General features: G+C 41.0%; 1 protein-coding gene across 2 annotated transcripts in view; it reads left to right on the top strand.

Moving 5' to 3' along the window:
• Window positions 1–1,589: 1,589 nt before the first annotated feature.
• Window positions 1,590–17,863, top strand: part of LOC120054830 (nuclear factor 1 C-type-like) — a 109,479-nt gene continuing 93,205 nt past the window's right edge. For both annotated transcript variants that reach the window (XM_039002482.1, XM_039002483.1), the window contains exon 1: window positions 1,590–2,134. In XM_039002482.1, the coding sequence (XP_038858410.1) occupies window positions 2,132–2,134 (3 nt within the window). In that variant the 5' untranslated portion in view covers window positions 1,590–2,131. The remainder of the gene's footprint in view (window positions 2,135–17,863) is intronic.

Consider the following 17,863-nt stretch of genomic DNA (forward strand, 5'->3'; position numbering starts at 1 on the left):
GGGTTAAAAAATATTTTTCCCATGAGTAGACGTTATAAAAAATAATGCTTTCAGTTGCATAAACCTGCATTTTCAAAAAACAGAACATAATGAAAAGCCTTGTTTGGGCCTAGATCTAACTATCAAACATTAGGCTATTGCGTCATTAGCAAATAAAAAGTGCAATCAAAGTCAGAAAACACAATCACACACTCACTATTGAATGGATTTGGTCATTTTTGTCTCATATTAAATACTCCTGTATGGATTTTGCATGATTCGTTTGACTGTTAAAATGCAAACCTGAGACTTCAATTCAAACAGGTGTATTATCCATTGCGTAATCAAGTTGCTACCCTAGATAAGACCTTAATATTCTAAATCAAATTGTTATATTACGATTCTAATGAAAGGGCCATTTGACATTTGAACAGTGAAGTTAAGTCGAAAGAGAAAAATAATCCAGTAATTGCCTATACATAGGGGATGTAAATGCTACTACTAAAAATTATTAGTTCAGTTTAAGATAGGTAGCGACAAAAATGGTCTCTCGCATGCAAGCTACACATCTCTTAGAACCTAGTTATATAATTGCAATAAAAACCGAATTCTTCAACCAAAGAATGCATATTCATGTCGGTCAATTATCACTAATTTCTAGAATTATGTAATATATATATATATATATATACTGCTTTATGATGTTTTTAAATGTGCTCATGGCCTACAGTTTTCAAGCCCTTTAGGCCTAATGAACTGAAACGCAGAAAGCAGGTGAACACACTGGGTTATTATCTGGGAATGTCACTCTTATAAACTCAAGTATGACATTCCTAAATGTTTTCATTTATAACATGTCATAAGCCACATACTTTCGTGAGTGTTGAAGAATATTGGTAAACTTTTTTGTTGTTGACGTTTCCAATATGAAGCTGCAGAACCCAGTTGGAGACGCGGGGTTAATTCCGTGAAAAAGTAAAGTTATAAGAATACTTCTACATTTATGAAAGTGAATATCAATAGCAAAACGACTAGGCTATGAATTAATTATAAATAGGCTACTCATTAATAAATTATCAAATAATCTTCCGTTTGGAATGTTAGTATAATAGTAGGCTATAGCAAACTTGAGATGTATTTTCCTTGAGGATTTACGCACAACCGACTGTGGTCAAGTTCCCTGCTGCTCTTTTGAAAAGTGTGTGAGCAAAGTGGGGTTAAAGGCAATGGCAGATATGACAACACCTGAAACTTTGACAGCTCTCTAAACCATGAGGTTCCCTCCCAGGAAATACATTGAATTGAATTGTTTATGTGTAATCACCAGTGTAACAAAGAGCTGGGGATGTAATTCTGAAAACACACACACACACACAGAGAGAGAGAGAAGTATAGCCACGTTCCAAACTTTAAACTTGCCATAGAACAGTGAGAGGAAGAACAATTTCATTGTATATCTATCAGAGATGACATGTTTTGTAATAGCGGCTCACAGTGGGTAAATAGTTGTCTTTTTGCTTTTTATGAACTACGGCATCAAGTGCCACCCTAATACAATGCCCTAGCCACACACACTCCCTCTCTCGCACACACACATCCGCGCACACAGACACACACACACAACCTTCGTGTTCATATATTCTTTCTCCGAGACGACTGTAAGATCTCCTATTAGCCCATCGTTCGGGCCGTCTTTAAGGACATCCATGATCATACGAAGCATTGGTACCATCATAACTAAGGACATCTATGTGTACAATGCTGCAAAGCAATGAGACCGAAGACTCAGTTCTGTAATTTAAAGATAGACAACCAACAACAGCACGATACATTACGACACCATCAAGCAGTTTACAGTTAGCAGTTTCTGCCCGAAATCGTAGCTGTAATATTATAGTAAAATCTTTATTTTGTTCTATTGTACCTTGTAGCGAGGATTCTGCTGGGATTGAAGCTGCAGATATCGCGTGGGACGTGTCTGATTGATCTCTGTGCGGTGTAGTCTCCCCTCCGAAGACCACGGATTACCTCTGTTCGCGGATAAATGGATATGGAATAATAATAGAAACCCGTCGACGAGATGACCAGGCGCTGAACCGCGGTGCTGCATAAACTCTAACTTTTCTGGGGGGGTTGGCAGTTTCGCTTTGAAATGGTACGTTAACAAATCAATTTAATCATTATTTGTCTATGTTCCAACAGACGCAAAGCGAGAATGATCACGAGTTGTGTGCACTTCGTAAAATCCAATTAAGATAATCGCGTAGAGCTATATTTTGGTGTTCTGCTCCTTTGTTTCTCAGCAGTTGGGCTACTCATTTTCTTGTTGGTTTTCAGCCAAGCGGAACGTTTGTTGGAAAGGCTAGAAAGGCAGACATACTGTATATTTGTTACACCGACGCGTAATGATTAAGATCGTCTGCTAAGCGTTTTGGCACTTCTCCCGTAGTGAAATGTATTAGTTTTTTGCCAGTTTGAGTGGGGCAACGCAGATTCGGTACCGGACGTCGAAGGCCAAGTTGAAGTTCAAAGCCAATAGACTCTGTGCCGGGTTTAGTTTGTTCAGCAGAAAATGGCCGTAGCCTCAGGCGCGCCGGCTTGAATTTGAACGGTAGACCGACAGAGGCGCTCCGTCCCTGGATGCAGTACAGTCCGAGTGCGGTTATAACACACATACTCGCGAGTGTTTTGAAAGTGCACTCAACTGGCATATTTAGAGTTTTTGTGAAAACAATGTAATTTATTTGGCCCGCTGTTTTGGAAATAATAAATAAATATATTCAGGACGTTATATTTTTGGATGTCATAAATAACAAAATGGCCAATTTTGTCTGAACTGCAGTTCACTTCATGAAGGTTGATTTACCCACCACCACCACCGAACTGCTATAGACAAACTTGTGCTAATGGATTGGATGCAATTATTACTTCACGGTATTGTCAGATCAAGGTGAAAACAATATTGATGGAGACAACATTGTCCCTTCAGACTGATCTCAGAATAGTTTTCTTAGCTTTGCCGGATATAACCTGGTCTACTCACTCAAAGTAGACCAAGAAGAAAGTTTGTATGTCCTTTTTCTCTGGTCTGCCCATATGGAGAGTCCATGTATAGGCCTACTCTTGTGTGTAATGACATGGGGATATACTTACACTTTATAGGCCCCTTACAATCAACTTTTTGTGTGCATAGTTACAAAAGCAGAACGTGTCCATATAGTTGAAAGAGAGAATGTGATCATCTTTCTTGGATAGTTCTCCAAATATTATTGTCATTACACCTACCACTTGTTTTGTGGTCAAGTCACATCTGACAATAAATACAATACTGTAGAAATTGATAAAAGTAGGTTAAGTCTGAATTCAATGAAAAGTAACTGTATGCTCACCACTGACGTCTTTGCGCTTTTACGTACATACGTTTATAGCTTATTATTAGTTTGTATAGATGTCTGTGTGACATGATTATAGAAAACAGTTGATAACGGATGATGAATTCAGAAGCTTGGTTTTCTGAATTGGTATTACATGATTAGGATATCCACGTTATCAGAAGCTTATCGATTCTGAACATTTTGAAAAGCGGTTACATTTACAGCAATAACAGCTCAATTAAGTGTAGTTCGTGTTGTAGGTTAGTCGTGAGAGGCCACTTGGGAGTGCAGGCTATTGTGTCTGTGATGCAAGACTGTCATCAACGCACTCCGATGGTTCATTTGTACGATATTACGCAGCAATTTGCCAACGACACGTTTTGAATAAACGGCACAAGCGCACATCCAACATCGCTGTCTTCGATGCTGGGATAGGCTACGCGCGGGAGGGAGTGTACGCTCTTGCTTGGGTGAGAGAAAGTCCTCTGCAATTTTTGTTTCTGACCATCTGTTCCAGCGTTGCTCCTGATGATCTTACGCATTACTTTGTTTTTCGTGGATTTAACGGGTATTGCTGGACACAGGGAATCAGGGTTACTGCTTCTTTAAGTTCTTTTGGGGGGATGGGCTATTTTCATAACGTCATTTCATTCCTCCCTCTTTTTCATTTTGTCATTCTTTGATTCTTTTTCTCCCCCCATTTCCTAAATGGAACAGATTGCCCGAGCCTTTTCATTTCCTAGCTTTCCTAATTTTTATTCAAAGTTACCCTTTTTATTTTTTGGGATTTTTAAATTGAACTTTTCTTCTGTGTCATAATTTTTGGAGGGCTAACACCTTAGTGGACGTAAACTGCAAGTCAATTGAGGCGATGGTGGAGGTGTTTATGGTGATGATGATGATGATGATGAACTGTAAAAGAATGATTCACTAACTTGTCTGTCTTTTGCTACCTGACAAGTCATTATAAGTTCATTTTCATCATGATGTACTCTCCTCTCTGTCTTACTCAGGTAAATTATTCATTTTGCTTACTTTTTGGGGAGTTATTATGCATGAGCGTCTGTGTTGATTGAATGAACGTGGCTATGAAATGCAGATGATATTTCAGTTTAGAAAAGGGCGGGATGAGTGTTGGCACAGTCGGTAAGGAGACGTGGAAACCTGAGTCTCTCAGCTTATATTAACTTCAGTCGTTTTGTTAACACTGCTATAGTTTACTCAATAGCATTATGCTGACTCATGTTTAAAGCAGATTTTTTTTGTCCCAGCTTTTCATGAAGTTTGTTAAATTTGGAGAAGTGTATGGCTAAAATAACATGTAATTCATTAGCTGTGGCGGATGAAGATGCATGATGGCAAGCTGTGCATGCCAGAAGTATCAGAATTCTTAATCTTAAAGTATCAGAAAAAGTTAGTCTATCGACCCTGTGTATGGAGAGTTCTCCACAAAGTATCCCACTCTCTTTTGAGTTAAGGAGGGACAACAAACCACCCCAAGAACTGTGGTCAGGCCTGGAGCACTTCGGCTCAGTAATGATGTCCTGATTAATTATTTAAATGCTTAGAATCATTGTAAATAGAGAGTGTGTGTGTGTGTGTGTGTGTGTGTGTGTGTGTGTGTGTGTGTGTGTGTGTTTACCTGTGTCATGGAGTAGTTTGCACTTAAAGCGTTTTGTGACATATTCGGAGTGCGGAAAGTTGTGTATCCAAATAGTCTGTTTATTTAGAACAACTATCACAGCCTGCAATCAGGATATTTATTTAGAATATTTATGATTGAACAAGTCAGAGGCGCATTTCTTACCTGATGTTGAGGATTCTTTTATTTTTGCTTCATGCATTAGGATTAGGCCTATTTTGAGTCAGGTTGACGCACAACGTTTAGACATCTAGTTGAAGAAAATTAAGAAAATGTCGTTTTCATCTAGTATGCAATTCAAATTTAATTGAGTTGTAATTGAGGAGATAATATTTCATACACTTTGAATGTAAAACTTAGAAGTAATATCTAAAGAAAGGGACAGCCTGGCCTAAATGAGAGAAACCACGTAGCCTATGACCTTGCAAGGTAGGCCTATAATAGTCCATGGTTAGATTTGAGGAGCCTGTTTCAGTCTGTAGGTGGATGTGTTTCACTTGGTTAAAATGATCTAAATATGAAAAAAACTTTCTTCCATTTATCGATAGCCTTTAGATGCCATTTACACACGATAAGTCATAGCCATAAAGTCTTCATAGAGACCTATATAGTTCACCAGTAAAATTCAAATGTGTTTTTTTTTTTTTTTCAAATGGAATTACACTTAACTTAATTCACATAAAGTAACGGGATAAAAAAATCTATATACCTTATTTTAATAGCTGAAGACATAAATAGTGCTTTAGTTTCTGTTAATAAATGCACTGCAAGAGGAATCCAGGGAAGAGCTTGGGTTTTCTTGCCAGTTGGCAGAACTCAAGCAAGGACAAAGGGTGTTTTAAGGTCGATTTTCAGTAAAAGGCATCATCTGTATATTGAATATGAGACTTGATGTGGCATTTCAGATGGACACAACTGCCGTATTTACTTTGGCTTTGGGATCTGCAATGGATTTTATAGCCCTGTTCAAAGATTTGTTTTAATTACAGAGGAAATTGTACTTTTCTTCAAAAATAAACAGACACATTGTTGCAAGGTTCTAAACTGTTATTCTGAAGGAGGAGAAAGAATATTAGAAACAATTACTCATGTTGCTGTATGCAACAGGTTCCATATGTTTTACTGAATGTATATTTCAATAGTATTGTAACTTAACTTTGTAATAATACTGGTGACAGTTGTATTATTAGTGTGCTTTTGGAGTTGCCTTATATGAATTGTAGCAGTTCAAACTAAATAATGCCTTTGCTAGTTTATTTTTTAGAAGACTTTATTGATGTCTCAGATAGTGACATTATATTTTTACTGAAATATACAGTATATAATTATGATTCGTTAAAATGAGCCAATGCACCTATGGTTTATTCATTGAGATTATCCAAATGAAATAATTAATATGCTAAACCAATTGTGACGTGAAAAGTAATAAAGTTGAGTAATTATGTAGGATTAGTAGTTTTAACTCCTAGTTTATGCAGCCAGCTGGTTTGTTGAATTGCTCATATGCACATCTTTAAAAGTTTTGAACAATGGTGAATTCAGACTTGTTTTAAGGTAGTAGAATATCAGTGCTGTTTGTAATATTTAGATTCACGTTAATAAAGCGAAACAGTTCGAAACAGTTCCTGATCGGCTCCTTTCATTGAGTTGGAATGCACAAGTAATTCATAAATTCCTGTGTATTTTAATTTGTAAACACCTGAGACTTCTGAATTCTGACCACTAGTAGCCCTGTTCTAAATGAGGGAGGAAATGTTTGTTTACAAAAAAGCACTCCGCTATAGTTTTCTAAAGTTGGAGTTGAGGCGCTTTGCCATGCTAATTTCTGAGCCGTGAGCCTCCACCTGAGGAGAGCTGCTCTTGTGCCCAGCTCAAGTTGCACCTTTTCCTGGTGTTGATTTTGACAGGGTCTGATAGCTGGAGTGAGCCAGGCTGAGCTCCACAGTGTGCTGCTGCACTGTACTGTAGCTGTAGCAGGCCAACCAGCTAGGCAGGCAGGCAGGAGGTGAAGGGCCGGACCAGGCTTGCATGAGGCCTCTGGTCTGCTGGCTGTCTGAGGCAGGGAGAGAGAGGGGAGGCTGGGAGAGAGCAAGGGAGGGAGGCAGGGCGTGCCAGACAACGCTGCTGCGGCTCTGGCTCTGCTGGCAACCTGAAGGGTTGTGGCACTGCTAACGCACAACACAAGTTAATACACATTATTCCTTTTCTGCTTCTTCTCTCTGTAGCTGCGAAATGCAGATCGCTAGATTCAAATGTTCTGCTAACTTTTCCAAGAAGAAGATTTTTTTCTTTACTTCAGTTTCATTTCCTTGAATTCATAAGCGATTCTCCTTTAATGGCCTGACTGAGTTTTTGCTGACCTCTAAACCACTGTTTAACAAATTCTTTTCAGCAGGTTTTCCTGCTTGTGGTAGTGGGTTTTAAGGGGCATAACCCCAAGCTAGCATCAGTATGTTCAATAAATCTTGTCATGACTAAGTGCATGCCCTCAGCTACAAAGTGACAGTCACACCAGGGTATTCCTACAGCTGCATACAAAAACAGATATAGGGTCAAATATATATTTTAAGAGGGAGTAGAGCAAAAAATGAGTAGGCAGGGGTTTAATGCTTGGTAAAAATATATGTGGAATTCATGGATGACAATTTTTCTGTTATTTTTGACAAATGTAGATATTTACTAAATGTATTATGCTGAATCACATGATCATGAAATTATGACCCACCTTTTGTTTTTGTGAAGGCATACATTTTCAAGATAGAGTACTTTGAAGCATGTCAGTTTATATTATCTGTCAATCTGAGACTGCCGCTTTGTAAGCCTGAGCAGACACAGTTTGGGGCATGTTTGCCAACACACTCTGATGTCTGCTGGAGATCTCAAATCCCACTGTGCTGTAAGTGTGCTCTCCTGCACCCATTTGTCATCGATTCATTCCATTAGAGCTGCAATTAGTGCCCACGAGAGAGCCCAGCGTCGGGCCATTCACTCACCTGCCCTGTGTTTTGTTGTAATGGATGTGAATCCTAAATCTCATGATTGTTCGCTTACTCAACACAGGCCTTTATTTTTGTCCCTGCTGTACTTGTCGTTTGCAAAGTTGTTTCCATTCATCCATCCGCATAATAGTTTTGCTTTTGTGCGATCAGTGCATGCGTTGCATAAGCATGTTATAAAATGTAGGTTTCCTCCCCAATACTTTTTAAGCCCAGTCTCAACAAGAACTGTTTTTGTGTGTAACAGTTGTTCTGGGCCTAGCAGACAGAGCAGGCCCTTCTTTAATTAATGCTGAAATGCTCTCCATGGTTGGACACATTGTGTTTTGAGTGGCGCTTGCTGCTCTCTCAAACCCAACAGTTTCCAACAGAACCCCTGCTGGGTAGAGACTGGTCCTCTCTGAAGCCATCATCATCAACAGAACCCCTGCTGGGTAGAGACTGGTCCTCTCTGAAGCCATCATCATCAACAGAACCCCTGCTGGGTAGAGACTGGTCCTCTCTGAAGCCAGAGAGGACCAGTCTCTACCCAGCAGAGACTGGTCCTCTCTGAAGCAATCATCGCTAGAGTGGGGGTGGGGAGTTCTTTCGGAGCAGAAATTCTTGCCCCACTTTTCCTCTGTGTCCTGAGGGGTAGTCCCTGACATGCTGCTCCTCTGCACCGCTCATCAGATGCACTGTATCTGATGATGGTCGCTGTCTGCCTGCGTGTGCCAATCAACATGCTAATTAAGTTTATTTTGATTATTGGCCTCTCTGGAGTGTTGGGGGGGTCTTCTACTTTTTTAAAGTCTTTATTTATTAATGTCAAGAAGTGGAAAAATGGGACGGATCTTAAGTGGAGCAACTGCCTTCATGTGTTGATCCCGGTGACTGCCTGATTGTCACTAGGGAAAGTGGGAGGGCGGGGACCCTAAAAAGTGCCCGCAGTTATAAAACCTCGGGACACTTGGCATTGAGGCTGGGACTCCATGTGTCCGTCGCTGCAGATGTCTGTGGAAGGTTGGCTGCATTTCATATCACACCCAGGTTCCTCGGCAGGGAGCATGGTGAGGAACATTTTAAAATATTTACAGTATGATGCCTTGTTTAAATTCCATCTGAATATGCAACCTCCTCTCACCGGCAGCCAGGGGAGATTAGAACTGAGGAAGCTTTCTGGGCTTTTCACTTGTCACATTGGCCAGACCAGGGTGTTGCTAGCTCTCTGTGACAGTTTAGCCAGGTTGGCAATGTCTCTCTTGTGGAATGATGCTTATAGTGGATGCCTTGGCCTGCAAAACCCTGGCTCAGAACTGGCCTACAGGAGCCAGTTAGAACAACTACATCTAGGCTAGTCTCTGAAGTGCTATTAGATAGAAGGAATTACAAACACAAACAAATAGGCTACACTTCAGCTCTGTGGTCCCTATTCTTATTCAGTTGTTATTTGTATTTGTCTGAAAGATATATAATATCTATTACCGTGTACCCACATGGGCAAAGTTCTGGAAATGGAGAGACATGGTCTTTACTGTGTTTACTGTCTGTGTATGTGTTTTGGAAGTGGATGAAAGCTTGTGAAGGCAGGCAGTTTGTTTCAGAGTTACGGGGTTTGAGGCTCAGTATTCGGTCGATGTGAGATGAACCTCCGTTCTTGGCAACACAGAGTGCTGCTGGAGACGCTTTTTGAAATGGTCCAACTGGAGGGATATCAAAAATATACTGCTGCCGTGGCACAGCACTGGGTTTATTTAAAATATCTGTGAATCTAACCTTGGTCCACTGCTGGTGCCAATGTAGCCTTGTTATGTAGCCGTGTTATGTAGGCTTTTTGTAGGCTTTTTATGCACCTGACTGAATTCCTGAGTTTTAACCATTCAATTACTCTTTCTAACATCCACCAAACTTTATTTTTAAATGTACCATAGAGCTCGTAAAATGGGAAATATTTTCTGAAGGATTTTGCTCAACTCATCATAGCGTCACGTTGTCTTTGTGTTAGGCTGTACGCCACGTAGTGTATATTGATCCGACAGTGATATGAATTGTTTATCAGGAATACTCTGGCACTTGACAAGTTCTTATTTTGAAGGCTCAACACATAGGGATAGAAAGGGCATTCAGGATCTTGGCTCTGTTTGCCTTTGATAATTGTGTGTGTGTGGCATTAGAGGTGCTGGTGGGGGGTGGCAGGGCGATCATGACTACTTTAACACCACTTCTCCTGTGTACTGTAATATAAAAGAACGGCATACATGGCAAGTGCTGTAGCAGTGTGTGGAGATGGTTCTGTTGTTTATGGCTGTAGAGAGGAACGGTAAGCGAGGAGATAAAGCTGTGTTCTGTGATTGGGACCCAGTCATGCACAACTGCCACTGAGGGAGAGCAAACATTCGCCCTGCTCACTCCTCTGCTGCAGGTGCTCTCAGGAGGTCTATCATGCATATTTTGTATGGCTTGAGTTTTCTTTCCTCCTGGAGCTGAAATTCAAATATTTTGGCTCAGTGTGAGACAGGCGCATGTGACTTCCAGCCGCGTGTGACTTGTCCACCACTTTGTATCCTTAATATTAATACGGGTACTATATTACCACCTGAAATTAAGTGGCTTAGAAACGCTATCTAATAGCGTACGAGGCTTTAATTAATGCAACACAGTTTATTGGCATATTTCAAAATGCATGTCTCTAAGAACATACTCAATTGAAACACTAGTGATGCTTGTCACAGTGGAAAATAGGCTTGTTCTCTGTCCCTCCATCTCTCCTAGCTGGGTTCAGCTCTATCCCTGACTGACTAATGCATACAGTAAAACAGCCTCTCTTAAAGCCTGATCCATAGCCCATCATGTCATCTCATCCAGGTCAGGGACACAGCAGGTACTGTACTGCTGCAGCAGGAGCCCAGTGGGCTCTGTGGGTTTCTCCCAGTCCACCAGCAGACCTACAGAACAGTATGGGTGGTATGTGTGTTGTGTTGTACTGTATGGTGGTGCCCTCTGCAGCATGCTCTCTTGCGTCTTATGTTCCTGTTGGACAAGTGACAAGGAACTATCCTGCCCTCTATTGAGATGCCCAGTTCTGATATTCCATCATCGTTGCAGGTCATTTGTGATTTCATTACAGTAGGGGGAAGAGTTGGAGCCCAGTGCACCGAGGTACAGTTTCACACTGCTTAATAGTTGTTCTGTAATAACCAGAACAAAATCATTTCTATGTTTCTTTAGTAGAATCAGAAGCATAAAACATTTACCGTGAAGGAAACTGACACTGTTCTGCAGGTTCCGAACCACACGCATTGTTCATTGTTACTTTGACATAAAGGTGGAATTTAGAAAGAAATGACAGATCCCTTCTGTTGAATTATTTGGTTTAGCAGGAACCTGAAATGCTTAGAAACTGCTCTGTGCCTGTGGTTGGTTTTACTCCCTTGTTTTAGTTTCACTCAGTCAAAACAGGGTTTCCTAGTCACACAGGGTTGACTTAATTGCATAAGAAAAATAATAACTCACAAAGACCTATTCAGCAGCAATAACTTCATTGTGGCAGTGAATGCAGACAATGTGCGAGTATTTAGGCACATCATATATCACTGTCAAAGCAGAGGCTGCTCAGTGTAGAGATTTGCAGGAAGTACGGAGATAGAGACAGTCCCGTGGGACTCCTGCTAGCTGGCTGCTGCTGGGCTGCTGGAACTCAACTCTCCTTGGCTCACATACGCCACAGGGCACTGGTCCCAAACCAAAGTCAATTATGGAGGGAATTGTATGATATTGATGTTTCAGAAGATCTGATGATGGTGGTGATGATCAGAATTTTTGATGAAAGGATATTTTTTAAGTGCATGTCAACGTTTCCATGACAGTTGACCTAATGAGGCAATCTACGACATAGTCATGTTTGTCATTGTCCCCCTGTAGAGGGATTTCTTTGTGTGGGAAATAAGTTCACCCTTTCATCCGGTGTGCCATGTTAATAGAGGGGGGAACAGGAGGGTGGGCGGGGGGTGTACTCTCAAGGGCGGTGACCTAGGATACCTGTGAGGACAGTGCTTGGGCCTGGGCTGACAAGAGGTTGGGATACGATTGGGGGCTTTACCCTATGCCTGAATGGATCTCTATTGCAAAGCTGCTGGGGGATAAACCATGTTCAGCAAGTTTTCTGTTCTCCCTCTTTTTTCGTGGACTTCATTTTTTTGCATGAACCGTTCACTTACAGCCGCTCTCCCACCAAGCAGAGCAGAGTAGAAAAACAGAGCACAGAGCATCTATTCATGCTGGGTCTCTTTATTGAAAGGGTTTAAGAGCATTCTGCTCACTCTCTTTTCTCTTTACTTTAGATGACACTGTGAGTGTATTCCTCGTCTTCCCGGCGCTCTCACACTGTGCGACATATATCGACGGGCTTAAGAGTTGTCAGAAAATACATTCGAGGGAGAGGGCCCTATAAAATCCGCGATGCGGACGGAATCACGGAATATGGACTTTAAAACGAAGTTCAACAATATAATTTTTTTTATTGAACCAAGTAGGAAATCTACTAAATGTATTATTTCAGTAATTTACAACAGATTATCATAAGACATGAACAAAATGCATCAGTGATTCTTATTTTCCTTCAGCTTTCTACAGCGGCAGTGTGGGAATGTCTCTGTCTGTGTGTGGATGTTTGTCTACCACTTTGTGTAGCTGTTAGCAATGAAGCTAATAATGTTAACTGTCTCTTGCTGGTGCGCACTGAATTATAGGGTATCTACACCCAATGATACACATTTCTTTGATTTTTCCCAGACCTCAAAAGTGGTCTCCTGATGTGGTTTAAGCATTGTTGTGGACTTAGAACACACAATGTTGTTTTCTTTCTATTAAAAACGTGTGATTTTGAGAGAGAAACCCCCACCAAAAAACGGGGGGGAAACTGAATTTGGGAGGGAAAATAAAACAGATTGTATTGAGCCCTAAAGAGGGAGAGAGAAGCAGAAAGACTGCAGGCCCCTTCAGAGGTGTGTGTGTCACAAGCCCAGACAGGGCTCCCTGTGAATTAGGAGGCTTGGCAACGAGCTGGGAACCATGAGGACACGTCAACATTTGGCCATTCTGCTGTGACCTAATATGACTCCAGCACCGTTCCGCTGCAGAAGTAGGGCAGGAATATCGCTCTCACCCAGTCTTATCTCAACAGGCAATATTGCACATGAGAATTTCCTTTTACTTCAGCCCTGATGGTTGCCACATAACTGTACTCCGAGGCGGTGTGATGTTTATTGATAAACATTGTCAAGGTTGTTGGAAGCTGTAGAGGAGGCTGTCTAATGGAACACGTATGGAACAAATAATACGTTCTCAATACTGTAACCTGGTTAAGTAAAGGTTGAATGTTATGACATAAATGAAACGATGGTGAAGTACAGTAAACTGTTTCATTTGAGCTGTTCTGAGAACACTCAGTCTACAGGAAATAGACTACATATTTAACATTTCAGTGGGAAAGTATTGAAACAAAGCATTTAGCTTACTCACTTCCTCAGAGAAATGGTGTGCATTTTTTCCAGTCATTTTTTAAGTTTGTATATTATGAAATTATGATTCTGAACATGTGTTACTGAAAGGATGCTTCTCCACTCCCCGACCACGCTGTTTCAATATCACTGGGAGATTTCAGTTACAAAATGATACTTGAGACTAAGGAACAAGCAGGTCAATTGAAGACTCAATAAAAGCAAACCTCATTACCAGAGTGGGATTCAGCCACAGTGAGGCTCAGTGGGTTGATCTTCAAAGAGCAGTCAGCCCACATCTCACTGAGTGGCAGCACAAGGCCTGATGGCTCCAGCACAGCTCTCAGTGCAGGGTTTTCTTCCTCAAAACACTTATGGAGGAGGAAGGGAGCTTAAAGAACAGGCTTTGTTCAAGGCTCAGAGCGGTGCCCTGTTGTGGCACGACAGGGATTAGGGAGATTAGCCCGCTAGTATGTTATGTAATTGAATGTAACTGTTAGGGAGAGAGGCGCTAGGGACATCACTGTCAGGATTTACTGCTGCTTGAAAAATCACCCAGCCACAGAGCGAGGGAGAGACACAGAGAGAGAAAGACTGAGATGGAGAGAGATGGAGATAGAGGGGGAGAAAGAGACAGAGATAGGGGATTGCTGTTGGCCCGTCATGATCAGGTCACTCAGTTATTTTACCTAGAATGGCGCGGCAGACGTAAAGCTCTTCCAATTTGGGTCAGAGTTAGTTTAATCTGGAAAACATTTAGTGGAAAGTCAACAGAAATTTATCCATTGCCAAGCTGGTCCTAATTATATTTTGTTTTTAAGCTGATCCTTCTGTTATGCCCTCTGAGATATAGAACCATGTTTATCTATTCAATCAATTTCTATGAATAGACACAAATTGTCATTTATTTTAATCAGCCACGTAAGCCTCCAACATTTCTCTATTTGAATCATTCAATGACCAGTATGGAAAACAACAATGTACTTTGATGCAGTGGTGGAAAAAGTACCCAATTGTCATAGTTGAGTAAAAGTAAAGATACCTCAATAGAAAATGACTTAAGTGAAAGTCACCCAGTAGAATACTACTTGAGTAAAAGTATTTGGTTTTAAATATACTTAGGTATCAAAAGTAAATGTAATTGATCAAATATACTTGAGTATCAAAAGTAAAAGTATAAATCATTTAACATTCCTTATATTAAGCAAACCAGATGGTACCATTACATATTTTTTTCAAGAATAGCCAGGGGCACACTCCAACACTCAGACATAATTTACAAAAGAGGCGTTTGTGTTTATTGAGTCCACCAGATCAGAGGCAGTAGGGATGACCAGGGATGTTCTCTTTGATAAGTGTGTGAATTGGATCATTTTCCTGTCCTGCTAAGCATTCGAAATGTAACGAGTACTTTTGGATGCCAAGGAAAATATAATGGAGTAAAAAGTACATTATTTGCTTTAGGAATGTAGTGAAGTAAAAAATATATAAATAGTAACGTAATGTACAGATACCCCAAAAAATTACATAAGTAGTACTTAAACTATTTTTACTTAAGTACTTTAAACCACTGCTTTTATGTGCTTTAATCAACTAGAAAAGCACAGTAATACTATTGTAATTCTCTATTTTTATGTAATGCCTTGAGGCTTCTGGCCACAACATCCTGGCTGTTAAGAGGGTAAAAGAGGTCAGGGCAACTTAGGATAACTGTATTTATGATCATAGGAAATCTAACTGGTTGTTCAAGACATCGATCCACGTATGCAAGTTCTCATATGTTTACTGAATATTACAGCACCTGAACAGAGTTGCTACAGACCTACTTTTAAAGAGGCTAAACATTTTGTGAAGGTTGTGCTTCTGGCACCAACAGCTTATCCGTTCATGACATTTTTCTCATTAGAGATGTTCGTAAAGTAAAATATGTTAGTAAGTGTCCCGTGTGGCTGAGTTGGTAGAGCATGGCGCTTGCAATGCCAGGGTTGTGGGTTTGATTCCCATTGGGGACCAGTACGAAAAAAGTCTGAAAATGTATTAAGTCACTGCTGTAAGTTGCTCTGGGAAAGAGCGTCTGCTAAATGACATAAATGTTAAACACCTTATACCTGCTCCTCAACCAGATTTACAGCACAGAGCCAGAGGCTGCAAGTGTTGCTAGCACTCATGGAAGAGAACTACATTCTCTTGACAGCAACCCATTTAGTTAGAGCTTCAATAAAACTCTCACACTTGCTTTTAAAAACCATATGACTTAACCGATCTTGATAAGGAAAGCTTCAAACTGGGACGTATAACTGTCAGCCAGTCTTGAAATTCACTTCTGACTTTAAATTATTGAAAGGCTCCATATCCTCCTCTTTTTGACTGATCAATTATTAATCCCATTTGAAAGTAGATTTAATTTGATTTGGGTCTCTCGCTCTCTCTCGGATCTGCGGTTCCCCTGACATAGAGGAGTGGCGAAAAAGACATAGAGAGAGACGGAAGACCTAGTTATTTTTCCCTGGATTCTCCAGGATTAGAACTGTGCTGTCACAGTAGAGAGCTGAACCCAAATTCAATGAATGTGATTAAAGCAGTGGAGAGGACAGGGGTGGAGAGGAGACAGGGACCCCGCCTGTCCACGGACCAGTCAACCGCAGACCAAGAAGGTTACTGAAGCCCCTAGCTCCTCAGGCATAATCAGCCTGGGTCCCTTTTTTCCCCTCATTCTAATCATAAATCACCTTACAAATATGATTTCTTTATGACACTACAATAAATTAACATCTTCTGTAGAAACAGGAAGATCTGTCACCTGTGCGTCTGTGGTCTGTTCTTCACCACAGTCAGTTTATTTCCCTGTCTTTGGGTTATTCTCCGTCGAGCTGGGAGGAGGACCGTTCTGGGCTTAGTGTTGTCTGAGCCTGCATTGGCACACTCATTACACAGGCGAGTTTTAAATAGCTGTTGTCTGCTTTCCCAAATAGTTTTGTTGTGTTTAGCAGCGTGATAAACATCCATTATTAATCCAGCTATGAGTAGTTCTTCATAGGGTTCCCTGTGATGCGCTTTATGCCATTTTGCAGATGCCTTTCCAAGACTCCATGTTCTACTTTTCAGGCACAGTGTATCGTAATAGGGACATCAATATTGTATAGTCATGTTCCGTTGTATTTGCATGAAGTCTAGGGGGCCTGTTCTGTCTAGTGCATACTGTACTTTCACTGTACAATGACTTAATGATTGTGTACATGGTGCACCTTCACAAGTAAAAACCTAAAAATGATGACTCGGACTGAGTGTAGCCTAAAAAAGAATTGTCTAGTTTACAAAATGGCATTGTTTCTCTCTCACAGAGGCGGACATGCTTTGAAATGGGGCAGTTTTCAAAAGGACGTCAGAATTCCATGAAAACATTTTGTAATCTGTCTCCACTTAAATAAAGACTATTGTAATGTAGAAACAGCTGGGATGGAACTAGTTTTCAGAGACTGTCCTTTTTATGTATTTGGATTGGGATGAGATTAGAATGAGATGCGAGTCAAATGATCTCACCATCGTGCTGTTGCTTAACAGATCCATGCTATCAACATGATTGAAAACTATAATCCATATAGCTACTACAACAGGTCACACCAGTAGTGTGTGCTTAACTAAAAACTCTAGCTAATAAGAATAGTATTCTGAAGATACCACATTAGATAGCAGGGCAGTTGAGTTTTCAAATTAAGTAAAACAAGCAGTTTTTACACTAGGCCTATATACACTACATGACCAAATGTGGACACCTGCTTGTCGAACATCTCGTTCCAATAGCATGGACATCAATATGGAGTTGGTCCCCCCCTTTGCTGCTAGAACATCCTCCACTCGTCTGGGAAGGCTTTCCGCTAGATGTTGGAACTTTGCTGTGGGGACTTGCTTCCATTCAGCCACAAGAGCATTAGAGAGGCCAGGCACTGATGTTGGGCGATTAGGCCTGGCTCGCAGTCGGTGTTCCAATTCATCCCAAAGCTGTTTGATAGGATTGAGGTCAGGGCTCTGTGCAGACCAGTCAAGTTCTTCCACACCGATCTTGACAAACCTTTTCTGTATGGACCTCGCTTTGTGCACGGGGGCATTGTCATGCTGAAACAGGAAAGGACCTTCCCCAAACTGTTGCCACAAAGTTGGAAGCATAGAATTGTCTAGCATTTCATTGTATGCTGTAGGGTTAAGATTTCCCTTCACTGGAACTAAGGGGCCTAGCCCGAGCCATGAAAAACAGCCCCAGACCATTATACCTCCCCCACCAAACTTTACAGTTGGCACTATGCATTCGGGCAGGTAGCGTTCTCCTGGTATCCGCCAAACCCAGATTCGCCCGTCGAACTGCCAGATGGTGAAGCGTGAATTATCACTCCAGAGAAC

Source organism: Salvelinus namaycush, chromosome 10 (genome assembly GCF_016432855.1).
Source record: "Salvelinus namaycush isolate Seneca chromosome 10, SaNama_1.0, whole genome shotgun sequence".
Lineage (NCBI taxonomy): Eukaryota > Metazoa > Chordata > Actinopteri > Salmoniformes > Salmonidae > Salvelinus > Salvelinus namaycush.